A 17,840-nucleotide genomic window follows, 5' to 3' on the forward strand; every position below is an offset into this window, starting at 1 on the left:
TCTTGGCAAAAGAACAACTTAAAAACAAATGCTTTCAGTTGGCTTAAATGACAGCCCTTTGGAGAAACCCAGCGACTGATACCGCACCCGGAGAGCAGGTTGGCTGTTCTCCCAAGAAGAGAGAGGGCTGGCCCACCAATCTCTTCGAGCAAAATGGCCCTTTTTAAAGGCGTTTAAAACATCAAGTAAAGGTGATTAGAGACAACAACTGCACGATGCTGGTACAGGGTCAGAGCAGAGATGCCTAAAGTATGTGCGTGCATGTGACTCAAGTCTTCAATCTTCCTTCCCGCTGGTGTTCTGTTCCGTTCTGTCTAACAAATGTACACTCTATCAGCTTTCAGGCGAAGTAGGGATGGGCTTTAAATTCCATCACTTATCAAAGCAATTGTATACAATAGGGACTGAAGCTAATTAAAATAAAATACCATCTGCATTCGACTGAACTTTATCCTAAGCCCTATAACATTCATCTCCAGTTTGGTCATTCAAACAGGATGGCAACTGCATTCCAATGACTCTGGATAGTATTAAATCATCTTTTCCCTTTTCTTTAATATTAATTACACAACTCTCTGATCGCAAAGGTGTCACAAAACACTTTGCTAATGTGGGAAAGCGTCCTAGTGCACTGCAGGAAAAGATAACACTAAACATCTCTGTAAAATAGCTAATTTTACCCGATATTTCATTACAATGACTTGGTAGAGTAAATATTAGTCATACTGACAGCTAACTGATTTGGTTTGCATTAACACTAGACTGATTTAAACGGAGGCGTTTCAGTTGCGATTCTGAATTCATCATCAGTTCCGTTGTCTATATGCTCTCCCTGGGGCTAAGTGTTTAATAAGAACTGTGGGAAACAATCGCAATCATGTGGGCCTTGCGGCCACTGGAATGAGCGGCTGTTTACCTTTTCTCTCCTTCTTCTCTATTGGCAGGATGCTCCCACAGCAGCTCTGTCAGGAGCTGATTAAGAAGCTCTGCATAAAAGGGATTTTTAATTTGAAAAAAGTTAACTGGCACTGCCTGTGGGAGTTCCTTCCCTCTTCTTCGAGGCCACAACTGATGACCGGGAGCCCCTGCCCTCAGACCCAGAGTGAACGCAGTGCCTGGAACCACCCACACAGCACAAGCTCATCACCACAGATGCCAAGGAGGAGCCAGCTGAGGCCCGCCTCAAGTCCTGCCCAGCTGTCTCCTGCAGCCTCACAGCCAGGCCCCCATGTCCGGCCCTACTGAGGCTACGGGCCAGAGGCCCACCAGGTGGGCATCTCCGCATTCCTGGACACAGGGTCACACTCAGCAGGTGCACAGTTAGTAATTCTGAAAGGAAGGGTGGAGCAGTTGAGTTGAATACCTTTAAAAGGTGTACAATTTAGACACTAGAAAAGAGTGAATCCCCCCACCCACCCACCTCCACCCCCACACCAAAACACAGGTTACATCTCCTATTTCACCTCCGCCATAGTTTTAACAATTGAGAAGCCACTTAGTTCTCCAAAATACTCCTCGGAAATGAGACACGCAGGGGCCTGGGGCCCTTCACTGCGGTGCTTGTACCTGCACAAACCTCTCCTCCAGCAATAAGATACAGAGAAAGTGTATGGACTATAAATAACTGCATGCATGCACAGTTGGGGGAAATTCCAGACAAGATACAAAAAGACTAAACACCCGGTTGCCACTTCTGAAGAGCCTGGAACAGAAGCAGAGGACTGCACATGCCCCCTGCACTCAACACCACCAAAGTGGCGGGCGGACCACCTAAGTCACCCCTCCAGCCTGACCCTGAACACACCCTGATCCTCACCCCATATAAGGAACCAGCTCCCCTCATCCCACCCACCTCGGGAAGCAAGCAAGCAAGGGAGCCTGTTTGTTCCTGCTCTTTCTGCTGCAGCAGGGCCCTAGTAACGTCTCGCCTGAATCTCTTGTCTGGCCTCTGATCCATTTTTATTGCTGGGAGGAGGCCAAGCATCCTGGTGGGTAGGAGAAAGGGGATCAAGAAACCTCCCATCCAGGGACAGCCCTTCAAGAATCTGCCTTGCAATGCCAGAGACAAGGTTTCCATCCCATGTTGGGGAACTATGATTCCACATGCTCCAGAGCCTGAGTGCCGTAACTGGAGAGCCCAGATGCTGCAACTACTGAGCCCACTCACCACAACTAGCAAGTCTGTGTGCTGCAACTAACACCAGATGCAGCCAAATAAACAAATTAATTAATTAAAATTAAAGACATGTAGCCAAATAAATAAATAAAAGACAAAGAATCCCACCATCCCATCCTGTTCTCATGCACATCTCTGGGCGGTGGGGGGTGGGGGGAGTTGTCCCCCATGCAAACAGCATGCCCCTCGCTGTGACTCTCCCTGTGGGAACAGTAACTCCAAACAAGCACACCAACCTCACAAGACAGACCTCTGCGTGCTTAAGAGAAACAGTGGAGGGCATGGCAGCAACTCCCTTCTGAGCTTAGACAGGTGAGGAGCCCCTGTGAACCTCAGCACCACCCCCACCACCAGCTGCAAGAACCCCCATGTGTCTATGTGATGGCCATGTGCTCTGCACTCAGCCCTATGGTGACATGGGCATAGGGTCTGCTCACTCTTCTCCAATGGCCCGTTCTGGGCGACTTAGCCACTACCACCTGGCTTTGCTTCTGAGAGGAAAAAAAATGCACCAGCCCCTGTGAAAAGTGTCCTTCCAGCTCTGTGGTGTGAACACACACAGGTCTAACCACAGCCCCACACAGCCAGGTGGGAGGAGTTACGTAAGGTGCCCTTCATAAACACAAACTTCCTCTTAGCTGTGAGGGAAGAATGGGATTAGCACAGTGTTTGATTCTATCTCCTTCTATTTGTCCACCCACCCACCATCCATCCAACCATCCTCGTACCCACCCATAAAGTGAACTCAGAACCATACACCGTGTGTCCACCTTATCAGAGCCCAGCTCATGGATGGTATAGGTCATGCACTGAGATGACTTTCCCATGCTCTTGAAACCAGAAATCACAAAGTTGTAACCAGAGAAGTGTTCCCAGGACAAACCATCTCTCCTGTCAACACAAGAGGAGCCACGGTGGTGGGGCGGTGGGGGTGGTGGGTGGGGTAAGGTGGGGGTGGTGCTTGGGATACCACCATGGCCAGTTTCTCTGCAGAAACTTTACTATCCATGTTCTCTGGGGATTACTGCAGGAATACCCCATGCCTGCTTGGGAGTCTAAATGAACACTCTGCACACTGCTTTTAGGAGAGGGTGATTTCCATGTTCTAAAACTACAATTTACCAATGGCCTCATTTGTTTGTTGGGGCTGTAACTGCTTGTCACTTGCACTTCACCGTCCCTCGTAGCTCTCAATGCCATGTGACGTATCATGTGTATTTCTATGGACTGTCAGCCCCACCGTCCACTCCAATGGCCCTGTTATGGACATAGCAGGACACACAGCAGGTATTCCAAAATCACCTGGTGAATGAATGAGGCCATCAAAGGCTCACTTGGCCTTCTTACGTCTTTAATCTTACCAAGTATCTGCTGACCAATGAGTCAAATATTAATCTCAAATCTATGTAGAAGGTATGATTAACCACTGATAAATAAGAATTATGCTAAAAATGTTATTAGCCTCTTTTCAAATTACATCTGTTTTCATCTCAGAGATCACAGGGATTTTTAAGGAAAAAGCTACATTCACTGCCCAAGTTTTCAGGTTCATGGTAACCATTAAGATATGTGTTATGACAACCACAAAAACACCTGCTTTTCCAAACTCCAATTTCATTATTAAAATGACAGTTTGAATTGCATAGCCTTTATGGGTAAGATGCACACATTTGTCTCCATTAATTACTGTGTATTTTGTTGACTTTTAAAGATTTAAGATGATAGCCCTATAGTCATTTGATTGTTGCTTCAAAGTGAAGTCAAGAATTTAAATTCTCATGTCTCACAAAGGACCCAAATATTTGGAGTTTTTAAATGCTCTGATATGTAGCTGCCCATCTGTTTCGTTTTGTTCAGAGAGGAAAACTTCGGGTCATGGAGAATCTCATTAAAATCCAGACTTGGGCATTTTCAGAACCAGAGACACAAATAACCCGCACACGACATCCTGAGCCCTAAGACAGCACCCTGCCCAGGGAACAAAGCTGTACCTGGGGGTCCATCCTGAGGAAGGTGTGAGGGCCTCTGCTGCTCAAGGTTGATCTCTTAAAGGTTTTGCTGTGATAAAAGTGGTAGTAATCTTCCAGGTTTCCAATCTGCAAAACAAGAAGCAGGATACCACCAATCAGTATGGTCTTACCAAACCCTGCCTCTCAGAACACCTCCCCCTCCTCTGAGAGACCCATCCTGCCCCCAGAGCAAGAACACCCTCCGTGACGCTCTCCCACTCACATCCCTGCCACAGATTCAAGGTCTGTGAATGTCAACTTGGAGACCCCTTTCTGGATAAACACTAGGCGGTATTTCCAATGAAGTACACGCTCCCCAGATCCTGTAGTGAGTTCGCATCATTTAAAGTTTGTATTACCATGGCCACGTTATTTTAAACAAGAATTCATGTTCATTTTGGGTTAAGCATCCCTGAAGCAGCTCAGTTAGTGTCAAGTCAGGTCTAAGTCTACACCAAACACTCATTTATAAACAAACTCCATGCTCTCTGCCCCCCGGGTACACTGAGACATCTAAGAATGAACGTCCGCTCCCAAGTGCAGCAAGGAGCCAAGGCAAACACGCAGCCCCATCTGCTTGGGGACTGTGGAAAGGTCAGCTGAGAACACCCGAGTTCCAGGGTGTCTGGGCTCTCCGCCAGCGGCGGTCTATCAGGGTGGATTTCCGCTTAAGGGCTGTGGGGGGACGCGGCAGGCTGCTCCTGCACCTCCTCCTGCCATCCCAGCCCCAACCTGCCTCATGTCTCACAACCCTGGACATCAGGACACTGTGCTCCGGAGACCTGCCTCTCCTCCTAAATTCCACGGGCTGCTGGAAACAGCTGGCTGCTCACGACCCCTGAGCAGAGCCTTGTCACTGAAGAAGGAGCAAATGCTACACAGACTATCAGGCTCCTCAGGCTGAACCATCCTAGTTTCTCTTCCAGCTCCTGATGAGAGGGTGGATTTAAGACAGACTGTCCTCTGCAGCAGTCAGATGTCATGGTGACAAGCCTGGTTTCAGCCAGACAGGCCTCATCCAAACCTTGTCTACTCCCTTCACCGCCCACGATCCTGTGATCCTGAGCAAGATTCCCCTCCTGCAAATCTCAGTTCCTTACATGTATAGTGGGGATAAAACTACATACCTCAAGAACTTGTTTAAGCAGGACTAACATGCACCCAATTCACCATGACCTTCCGCTGCCCCTCTTCCTGCTCACAGACACTGCATCTGTCCAGTGCAGTGGACAGGACCAGGCAGAGACCTAAAGGGACATGGAGATGCTGAGCAGCCATTTCCACGTCTTTCCACAAGAAGACTGAGCAGGTGTCTACAGAGAGAGCTTGCTTGACTGTACCCCTCACCCTCATATCCAGAAAACCCAGCAGTCCGGCTGCATCCTGCTTTTTAGTTTCCAGAGACACCCACTTGTCCCCTAAATAAAGAACCTCCTTGTTTGCTCAAGCTTGCTCCAGGGTATTTCAGTTGGTTTTAAGCACAGAACAGTGAACACCATGACAGCTGTGAGGGTTAGCCAGTGATAGTCTATGTGGTGTCTGCCTAGTTTAGTGCCTTGAACACAGTTGCTGTTCAGGAAATCCTGGCTGTATTAGGAGCTGAAATTCTCACCCTAGCTCCTCTCCAAGGCTCCTTCAATTCCTCCCTGGACCTGGGATGCACCCTGACTCAGCCTTACCTGCTGGGGAATCTGGGCTTCAGACCCTCTCTAAGTCTTAGTCTCCTTGTGAGAACAAGAACTACTACCTTCAAGGTTTGTTCCAAGACATTCCGTCTCCCCTCTCCCCTCACTATACACACATACATGCATGCAAACATACACACATACACATCATACATACATATACACACCACTTATACACACACACCACACACACACACACGACACATACATACATTACGTACACCACACACATACTACACATACCTGCACGCACATACCATACATACACCATACATACACACACATCAAACATACACCACACATACACAGCACACACACACCACATATGAACTTCCCTGGAGGCTCAGTGGTGAACCATTTGCCTGCCAATGCAGGAGATCTGGGTTCAATCCCTGGGTCAGGAAGATCCCCTGGAGAAGGAAATGGCAACCCACTCCAGTATTCTTGCCTGGAGAATCCCATTGACAGAGGAGCCCAGCAGGCTACCGTCTGTAGGGTCACAAAGAGTTGAAAACCACTGAGCGACTAAACAACAACAATAATGCACACATACACATGTACAGAGTCAGGCACAGCTCTTCATATATAATGAGCCAGCAAAGTACCTAGCAGGCAGTAAGTGCTCTATACATGGTTTTCTGCAATTATGACTCTTGGTTCATTTTCTACTTCAAGCATTTTTCAACCATCATAAACCTCATTATTTCTGCCGTTTTGCACAGAAGCACTCTTATTTCTCCTACAGTTAACTGCTCACTTTTTCACCAAAGTTAATTGTTATGTCTGTCAAAGGGCTCCTCCTAGAGCAAGCCAAGCTGTTATTTAACAATAATGCAGCTTTAACTTACAGCAATGTTTAATCCACATGTTTGCTTATAAGTGGTCACCATCCCTGGGAGATGTATCACAACTTTGGGTCTTCTAACTCCAGGTGTTCAAATCAACTTCCATTCAGGACATGGAGAAACTAAGAGCTGAATCCAATGTGCTGGCAAGGGGAGGGATTAATTTCAGAGCTGCCAACTCTAAGCACCGGGCTTCTCGGGTAGAAAGGTGGTAAAGAATCTGCCTGTCAATGCAGGACACACAAGAGACGCAGGTTCAATCCCTGGTTTGGGAAGATCCCTCGGAGGAAGAAATGGCAACCCACTCCAGTATTCTTGCCTGGAAAATTCCATCGACAGAGGAGCCTGGTGAGCTATAGTCCATGGGGTCGTAAAGTTCACGGGGTCACAAAGAGGCAGACACGACTGAGCATGCACGCATAGACCCTAAGTAGGCCTGTGTCAGGGTAGCCCTGGATGCCACTCAGGGCAGCAGCTGGCCCTAGAGCAGCCCAGCCTCTCTGCAAAGGCCAGTCCCCAGGTTGTGCAGGCCTGTGACGCTGCCCCCCTCCAGCTCCACCCTTAGCAGGGCTCAGAGGGTCTGCACTGAGGAGAGCCATTCCCGTTGAGCAATTCCAGGGAAGAACAGATGGCTCCCATGGTGCTGACCAGACAAACAGCACCGGGGGCACCAACGGGCAATGCCACATCTGTTTTGGGAACTTATCTGCAGCCCAGTATGGACAATAAAGGTCTGTAAGGTGCAGGGGAGAACGGGACACCAGTCAAGGACACCCTCTCATCCTGACAACACCAAGTGCAGAAGCTGGAATCTGATTCAGGAAAAAGGGGAGCGAGTCAGGTCACTGGCTATTGGGAACTCTGACAGTGCCACCCAGGTCCTCCCAGGGTTCTGTGTGCATCTGTACAAACTCTGGGCCCGCCTGGAGCAGGGTGCAGGCATGGGGAGCAGAACCCGTCCTTCCTTGAGATGAAAGATTTGTGAACAGAGCAGAACTCGTCCTTCCTTGAGATGAAAGATTTGTGAACAAACAGAGGGAAGACAGGGCATGGGACAGAGGGCTGCCTGACCCTGGAGAGACTGTGAGGGCAGAAAGAGGGAGGAGGGAGGAGGCAGGGCCAGATGCTGAGGAGGGAGTCCTGACACTGGGAGAGGCCCTGGCACCACCCTCGCCTGGATAGACATGACATCCTGAAGCCTGAGGACACGCTGTGTGGTCAGCCACATCTTGACCCACTCAAGAGTGGCAGTGGGCAGAGGACAGACCACAGGCAAATGATCTATCTCCTTCTTATTGTGTTAGCTTTTTAAATTGTGGTAAAACAGACAGAAGGCTTTCCAGGTGGCGCTACTGGTAAAGAACCCACCAGCCAATGCAGGAGACTTAAGAAACACAGGTTCAATCCCTGGGTCAGGAAGATCCCCTGGAGGAGGAAATGGTAACCCACTCCAGTATTCTTGCCTGGAGAATCCCAAGGACAGAGGAGCCTGGCGGGCTACAGTTCATGGGGTTGCAAAGAGTCGGACACGACTGAAGTGACTTAGCACACAGAACAGACATAATGTTTACCATTGTCATAGTGTTTAAGTATCTATAGTTCAGGACACCAGGCACATTCACACTGTCATGCAATCATCACCATCATCATCTTGGGAACCTTCTCATTTTCCCAAACTAAAACCCTGCCCCCATTACATGTGAACTCCCACCCTCTGGGTCCTTCTGGAGCAGTGTGCGGGCATGGGGAGCAGAAACCGTCCTTCCTCGAGATGAAAGATTTGCAAACAGGCAAACAGAGGGCAGAAAGGGCATGGGACATCTGCTCTGTCTCTGTCAACCTGACAACTCTGGATGTCTCAGGGGAACCACTGGCCCTTCAGTGACGGGTCTAATGTCCAGGTTCACCCCTGTTGCCGCAGGTGTCAGCACTTCCTCCGTCTTTCACACTGACCCACACTCTATGGTATGCATATGCCATCATCGCTTGTCTGTTAGTCCACTGATGGGCACTTGGGCTGCTTCCACCTCCTGACTGCTGTGAGCGGTGCTGCTCTGAGTGCAGTGTGAGGTGTCTGTTGGTGACCCTGCTTTCCATCCTAGGACGTACACACAGCTCCTGTTTCTGTAAGTAAAGCTTCCCTGGGGACCCTGCCCACAGCTTCCCTCCAACCATGATGCTGAGCCCAGTGGCTGCCACAGGGACCCTTTGCCCCCTTGCCTAGAACAGGCTGTGTGCGGACCTTACAGAGAAGGCCTGCCAACCTGCAACTCTAGCATTTGCTGCAGGGTGTGTCTGGGGTGGGGGTCTACCAGTCTGAGGCCAGACCACCAGTCCCCACACCGAGGGGTTCTTCTTAGGAGGTCAGCGCCTTCAGCATCTTATCTAGTCTCAGAGCTGCCTCCTCTCCAGGCACCATCCTTGTCCAGTGACCCGGTCACTCCCATCTGACTCATGCTCCCCAGCATCAGGACTGGTTAGGAGTATGAGGTTTCCAAGACGGGAAGAAGGTCAGAAAGGATCAAGAGCTAGCAGAGCGGGAAGCTCTGCTTCCCTTCATGACGCTGCCTGAAGTGGGACACGGCCCAGCGTGGATGATGCGGCATTTACCACGTGGCTGTTTCCTGCTCCTTGACTTGCACCCCGCCCCCCCCACACACACTCAGTGACCTTCCCCACCCCGGATTATGCCCTCCCCCTCAGGGCACTGTCCCTCAAGCTCGCCAGGGCCTTCATGAAATAGGAGGACGGGAGGGCAAGACACTGGTGATGTGGCCACTGGCTGGGCTAAACACATGGGCAGTTGACTGCCCCTGGCCTCACAGGTAGGGGTCAGGGAGGAGCCACAGAGATGGCCCCACTTCACAGATGGAAAAACTGAAGCCAAGGAGGCTAAGCCCAGCACTACAGGTGCTATGCCCATACAGGTGCTCCAAGTGCACGTGGAACTAGGTTTCTAAAGTGCCTCCTGGAGGCTCCCGGTTGGAAACCACATCCACCCCTTCACTGTGGGTTCTTTGATCCCATTTCTTTGATCCTCACTATGCCCAGACAAACAGGTGACAACCTCAGCCCGAATGACACACAGGCACACGGGTTAGGGCTCAGGATCACTGCAGCACTACTGGTACAGCCTCAGGGTCAGACCGACGAGAGCTGGAGTCAGAAGAGCAGACAGAGAAGTGGCGGGGGCAGGGGGCACAAAGACACGTTAAACGCAGGGCAACCCCATGGGTAAGAAGAGGCCCTTATTTTCACTTGACTTCTGCACTGACATTAATGGGGGCACTTGTCCCAGCTCCACAGCCCCGCCGTCCTGGACACTGTGCCCACCCGCCACATCTGCCCGTGCTCTGCACACCACCTCCTTGGCCAGTGGCTGAGCCACCTGCTCGAATGATACGGGGGCGGTGGCTGCTGCAGAACCCTGCTGCCCAAGTGCCCAGGCAGTCTTCTCTTCTTCCTCTCTTCCCATTCTCTCCGGCTGCTGACCAGCCCTTGCCGGCACTGATCCCCCAGAACTTCAATCCACTCTGCCTCAGCGAATCCAATCTCCAGTCTGTGAGGTGTTTCTTGTTAAGTATTTTTTCTTTCGGCAGGGGTGGGTGGGTGTTGGTCACAACATAAAATTTTCGTAAATGCTTTTCTCTTTCTCATGTATATTATTTCCACGATAGGTTCATCAGAGCTGCTCTCTTACCACACCCCCCAGAAAATGAACAATCCGCTGAGTGTGTGAGGCCCACATCTCTTCACTCAACACTGATATGTAATTATACACATTAGCTGATAAAACTGGTAACATCATTAAAACCCTGGCTAAGTATTCTAAGCCAGAACACTGGAAGAAATGGGATCAAAGAACCCACAGTGAAGGGGTGGATGTGGTTTCCAACTGGGACCCTCCAGGAGGCACTTTAGAAACCTAGTTCCACGTGCACTTGGAGCAAATTACGGACTATAAACAGGCACAAAGAGAGCAGGAACAGCCAGCCCTGTCCTCTCCCTCTCCATGCAGCTCCCGAGGCCCCTGATCTTTGTTGGGGCTCCAGGTTCAGAACAGGGCAGCCCCCTGTCCCAGGCCTCCAGCTGAGACAACACAACCTGAGCCTCACAGCAGCCTTACAAGGCAGGTGCCATCTTCGCTTTCATGGTGTAGATGGGGAGACGGAGGTCCTGAGTGGTTCAGACCCCGCCCCCACCACTGCACACAGCACAGTCTGGAGGTGAATACGAGTTCACGTCCCTAACCATCACCCTTCTGCCTCTGGACATATCTGCAGCGCTGTTGCCATGGTGACCCCACTCACCCCACCTGGTCCCTGGCAACACATTGTTCATAGCAGCCCAGGGCCTCGTGGGGCTCACTCTCCTTCCTACCAGTGCTGGAACCTGGAGAGAGACCATCGTGGCCCATGCACACCTCTGATGGGTGTGTCTGTGGATGGGCAGGCATGGAAATGGGTGCCTGTGTATTTATGTACGTACATATGTAGATGTATGACTGCATGTGTGCACAGATGTGAGAATGTGTATATATACACACATGTTGTACATTCAGATTTGTGTGTACTTACATTTGGTGACTGCAGGCATGAAATCAGAAGATGCTTGTTCCTTGCAAGGAAAGCTATGACAAACCTGGACAGCATACTAAAAAGCAAAGACATCACATCACTTTGCTAACAAAGGTCCGTATAGTCAAAGCTATGCTTTTTCCAGTAGTCATGTATGGATGTGAGAGCTGGACCATAAAGAAGGCTGAGCGCCAAAAACTTGATGCTTTCCAACCGTGGTGCTAGAGAAGAGTCCTGAGTGTCCCTTGGACTTCAGGGAGAGCAAACCAGTCAATCCTATAGGAAATCAACCTTCAGTACTCACTGGAAGGACTGATGCTGAAGCTCCAATACTCTGGCCACCCGATGCAAGGGCCAACTCAATGGAAAAGACCCTGATGTTGTGAAAGATTGAAGGCAAAAGGGGATGACAGAGGATGAGATGGTTAGATAGCATCACCAACTCAATGAACATGAATTTCAGCAAACTCTGGGAGATGGTGAATGACAGGGAAGCCTGGATACAAACAGCAGCAAACTCACTGGGGCTGGGCCTGCCCCACATGGAGGTCGTTGAGGTCTGGACCACCCCCAGGAGACATCAAGCTACAGCCAAGGGTCGTGTCCCACCCCGAGGACAGCTCTTCCTAGGAAAAGGCCCCTCCACTTCTTGCCTGGCCCTTCCCCACTGAACCCACTGGACCCCCTGTCCCCACCCAGCGTGCTGAGCTGGGAAGGCTGCGCCGACCCCCGCAATCAGAGCATCACCCTGAGCTCAGCACCATCTTGCTGTCCTCACCCTCACCAGAACCCCTCCTCCTGAGGAGTCCCTCCTCTGGGTGAAATTACCACCGTCCTCCCGGGCATCCTCCAAGAGTGACAGCCTGAAGGGATCTCAAGTCTGGCGGCTCCCTGTCGCCCTCACCATGGGGCAGGGCCCTACTGCCTCCTAGCCTACATTACAGTCTCCACCACACCGCCAGCCCCGCCTCCCGGAGGAGCAGAAGCCTGTGGGCCCCTCACAGGGCACACGCACGTCTTCACGACCAGGCCAGGTCAGCTCTCCCTCTGGCACAGGCCTGGCCTCGCCAGTATCACCCCTGTTCTCTAGCGATACTGCCGTGTGTGAGGGACCCTTGCTTGCTTTCACACCCCCAAGCCTGCTCATGCCAGCCATCTCACACCAAGTCTACCTCCTGCTCTGATTTTAACCATCACCTCAGCTGTCATGGCCTCCAGGAAGCCCTCCTGGACCTCCCAGGGCCGAGTGTGCCTACATGTGCCCATTATAGCCCATTTTCAGTCCCTCTCTCCAAGATAAGCTCCTCAAAGGCAGGAACTGTCATCTGTATAACCCACAGGCACTGGCAGCATCTGGTACACAGCAGGAGGGCAAGAAATGTTTGGTGAAATGAACAGAGCTTGAGTCACACTGGAAGGACACACATCTTCCTGTCCACACACACAGAGCTGTCCAGTGCAGCGAGGCCTAAGACCTGGGGCCTCCCAGCCATCTGGCCTTTAGGCTCTCTAGCCCCCTTCCCAGGACAGTCCTGAGGCTATGGATGCAGGCAGACCACCCACCAGCTGAGTGGCTCGGTGAGGCCCAGGCTGGCTCCTCTAATGTCCATTCCAAGGGTCGCAGGGCTGGGAGGCAGGTGGCGGTACTCTATGGAGAGGAGGCATCCAGGGAACCACAGGTTTGGGTGGGGTGGGGGGCGGCAACAGCTTGCGAAGCCCCGTGAAGAAGGGGCAGGGGCCAAGTGTGATGGGGAGAGAGGCCTGGGCCGGGGTGTTTATAGGAAGAGCCCCTCCGGTCCTGCTTTTCCCATCAGTGTGAGCATGGCTAGCTTCATGTCACCTCCCTGTTTATGCAGGGCAGGTGTGAGGTGGGCGGGATCCGGGGTGCAGCCAGTGGGACGCACCCTGCCATCCCGGAGGAAAAGGAGATGACTTGGCGGTTTCTGCAGAGTTTTGAGAACAGAAGAGGTGGGCCCCGAGTCATTCATCAAGTCTGCTGTGCAGCAAAGTCATTGATGAGCGTGCTGGGTCCACCCCAGGTAACATACCATGGCTTCAAAGGTCCACCACCCACTCAGGCCTCCAATGGCCATGACCTCAGACGCTCAGACGCAGGTGCAGGGCTGTCAGGCCACGAGGCAGGGAGGCTGGTCAAGCACATGCTCCGCTCTGTCCCTGGCCGCCCCACCTCCTCCTGGGCCAGCACAGTGGAATCTGCCTCAGGGAACAGCTGATAAGTGGTCATGCCATGTCAAACCTCAAGGATGCAGAAACCAATGGGCTGCAGATGAGGTTCTGACTTTGCAAGAAAGTATTCAGTTTATCACTCCCAGAGCTGCCCCTGGCTGGAAACAGATGTTCTGAGCCCAGCTGCTCACAGCTGCAGTGGGCTGGCTGCCGGGCCGCCGGGTCCGCATCTCCCAGGGGCCCCAGCTCTGAGAGAGGCGTCTGTGTTTGAAAGTCTCGGGCGTCAGAGTTCAGTTATATAATGTTACTGATCCCAGTTGGTCTGCTCAAGAAAAACATAACTAATTAGAGCCCATAAAAACCTACACACCAAATTAATCTGGCCTTGTGCTGGTGACTTCCGCCTAAAGAAAGTCATAAACAGCAATGCCACTCAACCTATATTTAGCCAGCACTGGGTTACCTGGTATTTATAATGAAGGAAGTCCAGAGAGAGAGAATGGACAAGTTGTCGTTACTTTTAAAAGCATTTTTAAAAAATCCTGCTTCCTATTTTGGTCACAGAAACACATAGTGACACTCTGTTACTGCAGTAATTACAATTCTGACCCAAGTTAAGGTTATTGCACAATTTCCTAGTCTGCTCAAATTGCTTTCTTCAACACGCATCCACCCAAAGCATGTCATTAAGCTGCTCAACTTGCTACAAATTCCTGAAAAACCATTAATTTTTACTTAACAGACTTCATTTTCTCTTCCCTGAAGTCACCAAGCTGAATGGTCCCGCTTCAGATGAGGATGGTTAATGTACAGATCAAGCTATACCTTTTACATCCACGGAGAGATATCTGAAAAACTGCACGGCCTTTCTGAAGATTTTCATCTTAAACCCTTTACTGCTAAAGGTGTCTTTATGACTTTCAGAATTAGTCATTTATCCCATTTCTAAGCTCGACCACCCTCCAACTTCCATGAAGCTGACTTGATGGTGAGGGTGAGGCTGGGTTCACCCCATGTCCCTGCTGCCTGCTAACTGCTCTGCAGTGTGTGGTCTCCAGTGGGGAGAGGGATCCCCGACTGGGGAGGCAGTGGGCAGGTCAAGATCAGGGACCTGGAATTCTTACAGGAAACCAGCATCCCGATCCTACCTCAGCTCTTGCAAGTTTCCAGCACCTCACTGGCAACTACTGGTGAATGTGAGCCCCGTTGTGTGGGCTACCTGCAACCTCTTGCCGCTGCAGGTAGCTCCACGGTCTTTGTGACAGGGGATCGGGCTCTCCTCATGGTAGCACATGCCTTTTTCTTGCTGAGCATGGAAGACATATGGGGACAGCCTCACCCCAGAGGGTCCCATCTCCAGGTAAGAGAGGCTGGGACAGACATGCCCAGACTGCTCTCAGCAGAGAGCAACCTCGGTTTGTGAGTGGAGAAGATGATACCAGCGACCTCCGGCATAATGGCCACACAGCACTGGGGGTGGTGTGGGGTTGGGGGGTGGTCAATGCTGGGATGCCCTGAGCAAAGAAACCGGGGAAGGCCACCTGGTCCTACTGGCCCCCCTCCCGGGCTCTCCAGAAAGAAGGGCCAGCACCAAGCTGCAGCCTAGGGTTACCTGACCGAGGCGGGTGAGGAGGCTACAAGGTTTGATAAAGAAGATGTCTGTCCTTATGAGAGAAATGTTTAAGACTCAAACTTTAATATCTGAAACTCTCACTTGAGAGGAATTATCCTAAGGGAAATTAAAAAGTGTTTTGAAGAAATTAACCTTTAAAAATTCATCGCTTTAATACCCCAAAGAAGAGAAAGCAGGGATTCCAACAGACATGTGAACAGTAACGTTCACAGTAGCCAAGAGAAGGAGGCAACTCCAGTGCCTGTGGATGGATGGAGCGGTAACAAGGTGTAGTCCAGGCCCACAGGGACTATCACTCAGCCTCAAAAAGGAAGGCAGCTCTGGCATCTGCGACAGCATGGGTGAACCTTGAGGACTTGATGCTCAGTGAGACAAGACGCACACAGAAGGACAATCCTGTGTGACCACACGGAGGCAGCAGACGAGTCACAATCACAGAGACAGCGACAGCGGGAGCCAGGGGCCAGGGGAGGGACAGGGTTTCATTTCTGGAAGGTGAGAATGTTCTGGAAATGATGGGGGTGATGGTTGCACCACAGTGTGAGTGTACTTGTTGTCACTGAACAGTTCACTTAAAAATGGTTAAGATGGTAAATTTTATTATGTGTATTTCACCGCAATTACAGAAAAAATGTCTCCCCTACATTCTTGTCCTACCTTTCCTAAAACTGACTTCTCTCCGGGGTCACTCTGGGTGCTGGGCACCCCTAGCCCCAGTGACAGCAGCACTGGAGGCCCGAGGAGGGGGGGTGCAGCCAGCGAAGGACAGAACAGAGCCCAGCAACACTGCCCGGCCATGATTACTAACTACTCTGGGCTCCAGGCTGCTCATCCCAGTCCTGCATCCCTCTCTACTACGTGGTTTCCCCTAAAGGGGAAACAGACACGAGGGAGGGGGCAGCCGTGCCCATGGAGACAGCCCACGTTCACCTGATCCAGCATCCCTTAACTCCTGATGCCCGTCCTTGGGGGTCTGCTGACCAGGCAGCCCAGGCCCATCCTGGAAGCTGGCCTCTTGGCCGGTGGGCGGTGGGGGTATGGGGGCTGACCCCGCTCAGACATGAGGCTTGTATTTCACAGAGTTAAGAAACCTTCAGTACAAGCACATGAGTGCGTGCTCAGTCAATTCAGTCGTGTCTGACTCTGCGGCCTCATGTACTGTAGCCCGCCAGGCTCCTCCGTCCATGGGATTCTCCAGGAAAGAATACTGGAGGAGGTTGACATGCCTTCCTCCAGGGGATCTTCCCAACCCAGGGATCAAACCTATGTCTCTTGCACTGCAGGTGGGTTCTTTACCTCTGAATCACTGGGGAAGCCTTCAACAAAAGCACATGAGTGCCCAAACTTTGACAGCATGCACACAAGCACACAGGAAGAGAGCCATGCACTGTCATTTGGCTTCGGGACTCAGCCACACACCTGTGACTCACAGTGAAGAGTCCCCTGGGAGGGGCAGCTGCCCCAGCTCCACCAACACCCACCTGGAGGGCCCTTTCCCAGCCACACAGCACATCCTGGTTTATAAACTAAAGCAGGGCCTCGTGCGGCTCTCCCCATCAGGCCTTTTGCTGTGGTGCTGTGACTGTCCGTGCAGCTGCGGCATCTCGGGTCGGAGGCCACAGGGGCCACCCGTCTCCGCCCTGGTCAGACTCCACTCTCTGAGGAGGTGCCGGACCAGAGTCTCTCGGTCCCTTTCATGCTAACATGATGGTTTATGGAGTGTGTGGCCATAAAAAATCCCAACAGAACTTTCATATTCAAAGTAAAACTTCAAAAGCACTCATTTACAAGCAAGAAGTCAGTGTGTAAAAGGAAAGTGAGAGGAAACAGATCATCTTGTTCTGTCTGCCCTCTCACCTCCACCCACGATTCACAAAGTCAACACACACGACCATCTGCCGGCGACTCGTGAGCAGGGACGAGGACACCCTCCCACCACGGCACCCCGTGTTCACTGTGCCCAGGACACCCACGCGGCTGCCAGGCACCTGTCTGCTCATGCCTCTACTCTCTCCACAAGGCTCCAGGCAGGTCTCAAGCTGGGTCACGATGCCCGGGACCTGCCTCTGGGAGGAGATCCACAGAAGTGAGCAGCTCAGGACAGGCGATGGATGCCCAATGGAGGCCCTTCTGCAAGGTCGGCACTCAGATCACAGACTCTTGAGCAACAGGCAGCCTGATGCTCCTACAGAGAAAGGGGGCCCATGCTTTGAGAGGCTGGCATCCTGCTAGTGGGGAGAACTTCTCCACCAGGATTCCAAGGAAAGACGGGGCAAGATTGGGCCAGGGCAGGGAGGTGACGGCAAAGGGACTCCGGTCACTGCCTAGCATGGAACTCAGGGCAGGGGAGACTCCACGCAGTGACTGCAGCCTTGGAGCCAGGCTGCTGCTGCTGCTGCTGTCGCTTCAGTCGTGTCGGACTCTGTGCGACCCCATAGACGGCAGCCCACCGGGCTCCCTCGTCCCTGGGATTCTCCAGGCAAGAACACTGGAGTGGGTTGCCATTTCCTTCTCCAATGCATGAAAGTGAAAAGTGAAAGTGAAGTTGCTCAGTCGTCTCCGACTCTTAGTGACCCCATGGACTGCAGCCTACCAGGCTCCTCCATCCATGGGATTTTCCAGGCAAGAGTACTGGAGTGGGTTGCCAGGCTGCCTGGATCTAAGTGCCAGTTCCTCCATTTCATTGAAGAGACTCCAGGCAAGTTCCTTAATTTCTCTTTGCCATCAT

The 17,840-nt window shown here is 51.7% G+C and overlaps 1 protein-coding gene across 14 annotated transcripts in view; it reads right to left on the reverse strand.

Annotated features, from left to right (window-relative positions):
* The window catches only part of PCSK6 (proprotein convertase subtilisin/kexin type 6), a 208,113-nt gene that overhangs the window by 112,939 nt on the left and 77,334 nt on the right, over positions 1 to 17,840 (reverse strand). For 11 of the 14 annotated variants that reach the window (XR_014070285.1, XR_014070284.1, XR_014070287.1 and 8 more), the window contains one exon: positions 4,168 to 4,272. Coding sequence is in view for 7 of the 14 variants with exons in the window: in XM_081546615.1 (XP_081402741.1) it covers positions 4,168 to 4,272 (105 nt within the window). In the remaining 7 variants the exon portion in view is untranslated. Of the gene's footprint in view, positions 1 to 4,167; positions 4,273 to 10,841; positions 11,035 to 17,840 lie in introns of those variants that run through there. The other 3 variants (XR_014070290.1, XM_081546618.1, XM_081546619.1) reach the window with 1 other exon arrangement.

Source organism: Giraffa tippelskirchi, chromosome 12 (genome assembly GCF_054371585.1).
Source record: "Giraffa tippelskirchi isolate mGirTip1 chromosome 12, T2T-mGirTip1v1.2.pri, whole genome shotgun sequence".
Taxonomy (NCBI): Eukaryota; Metazoa; Chordata; class Mammalia; order Artiodactyla; family Giraffidae; genus Giraffa; species Giraffa tippelskirchi.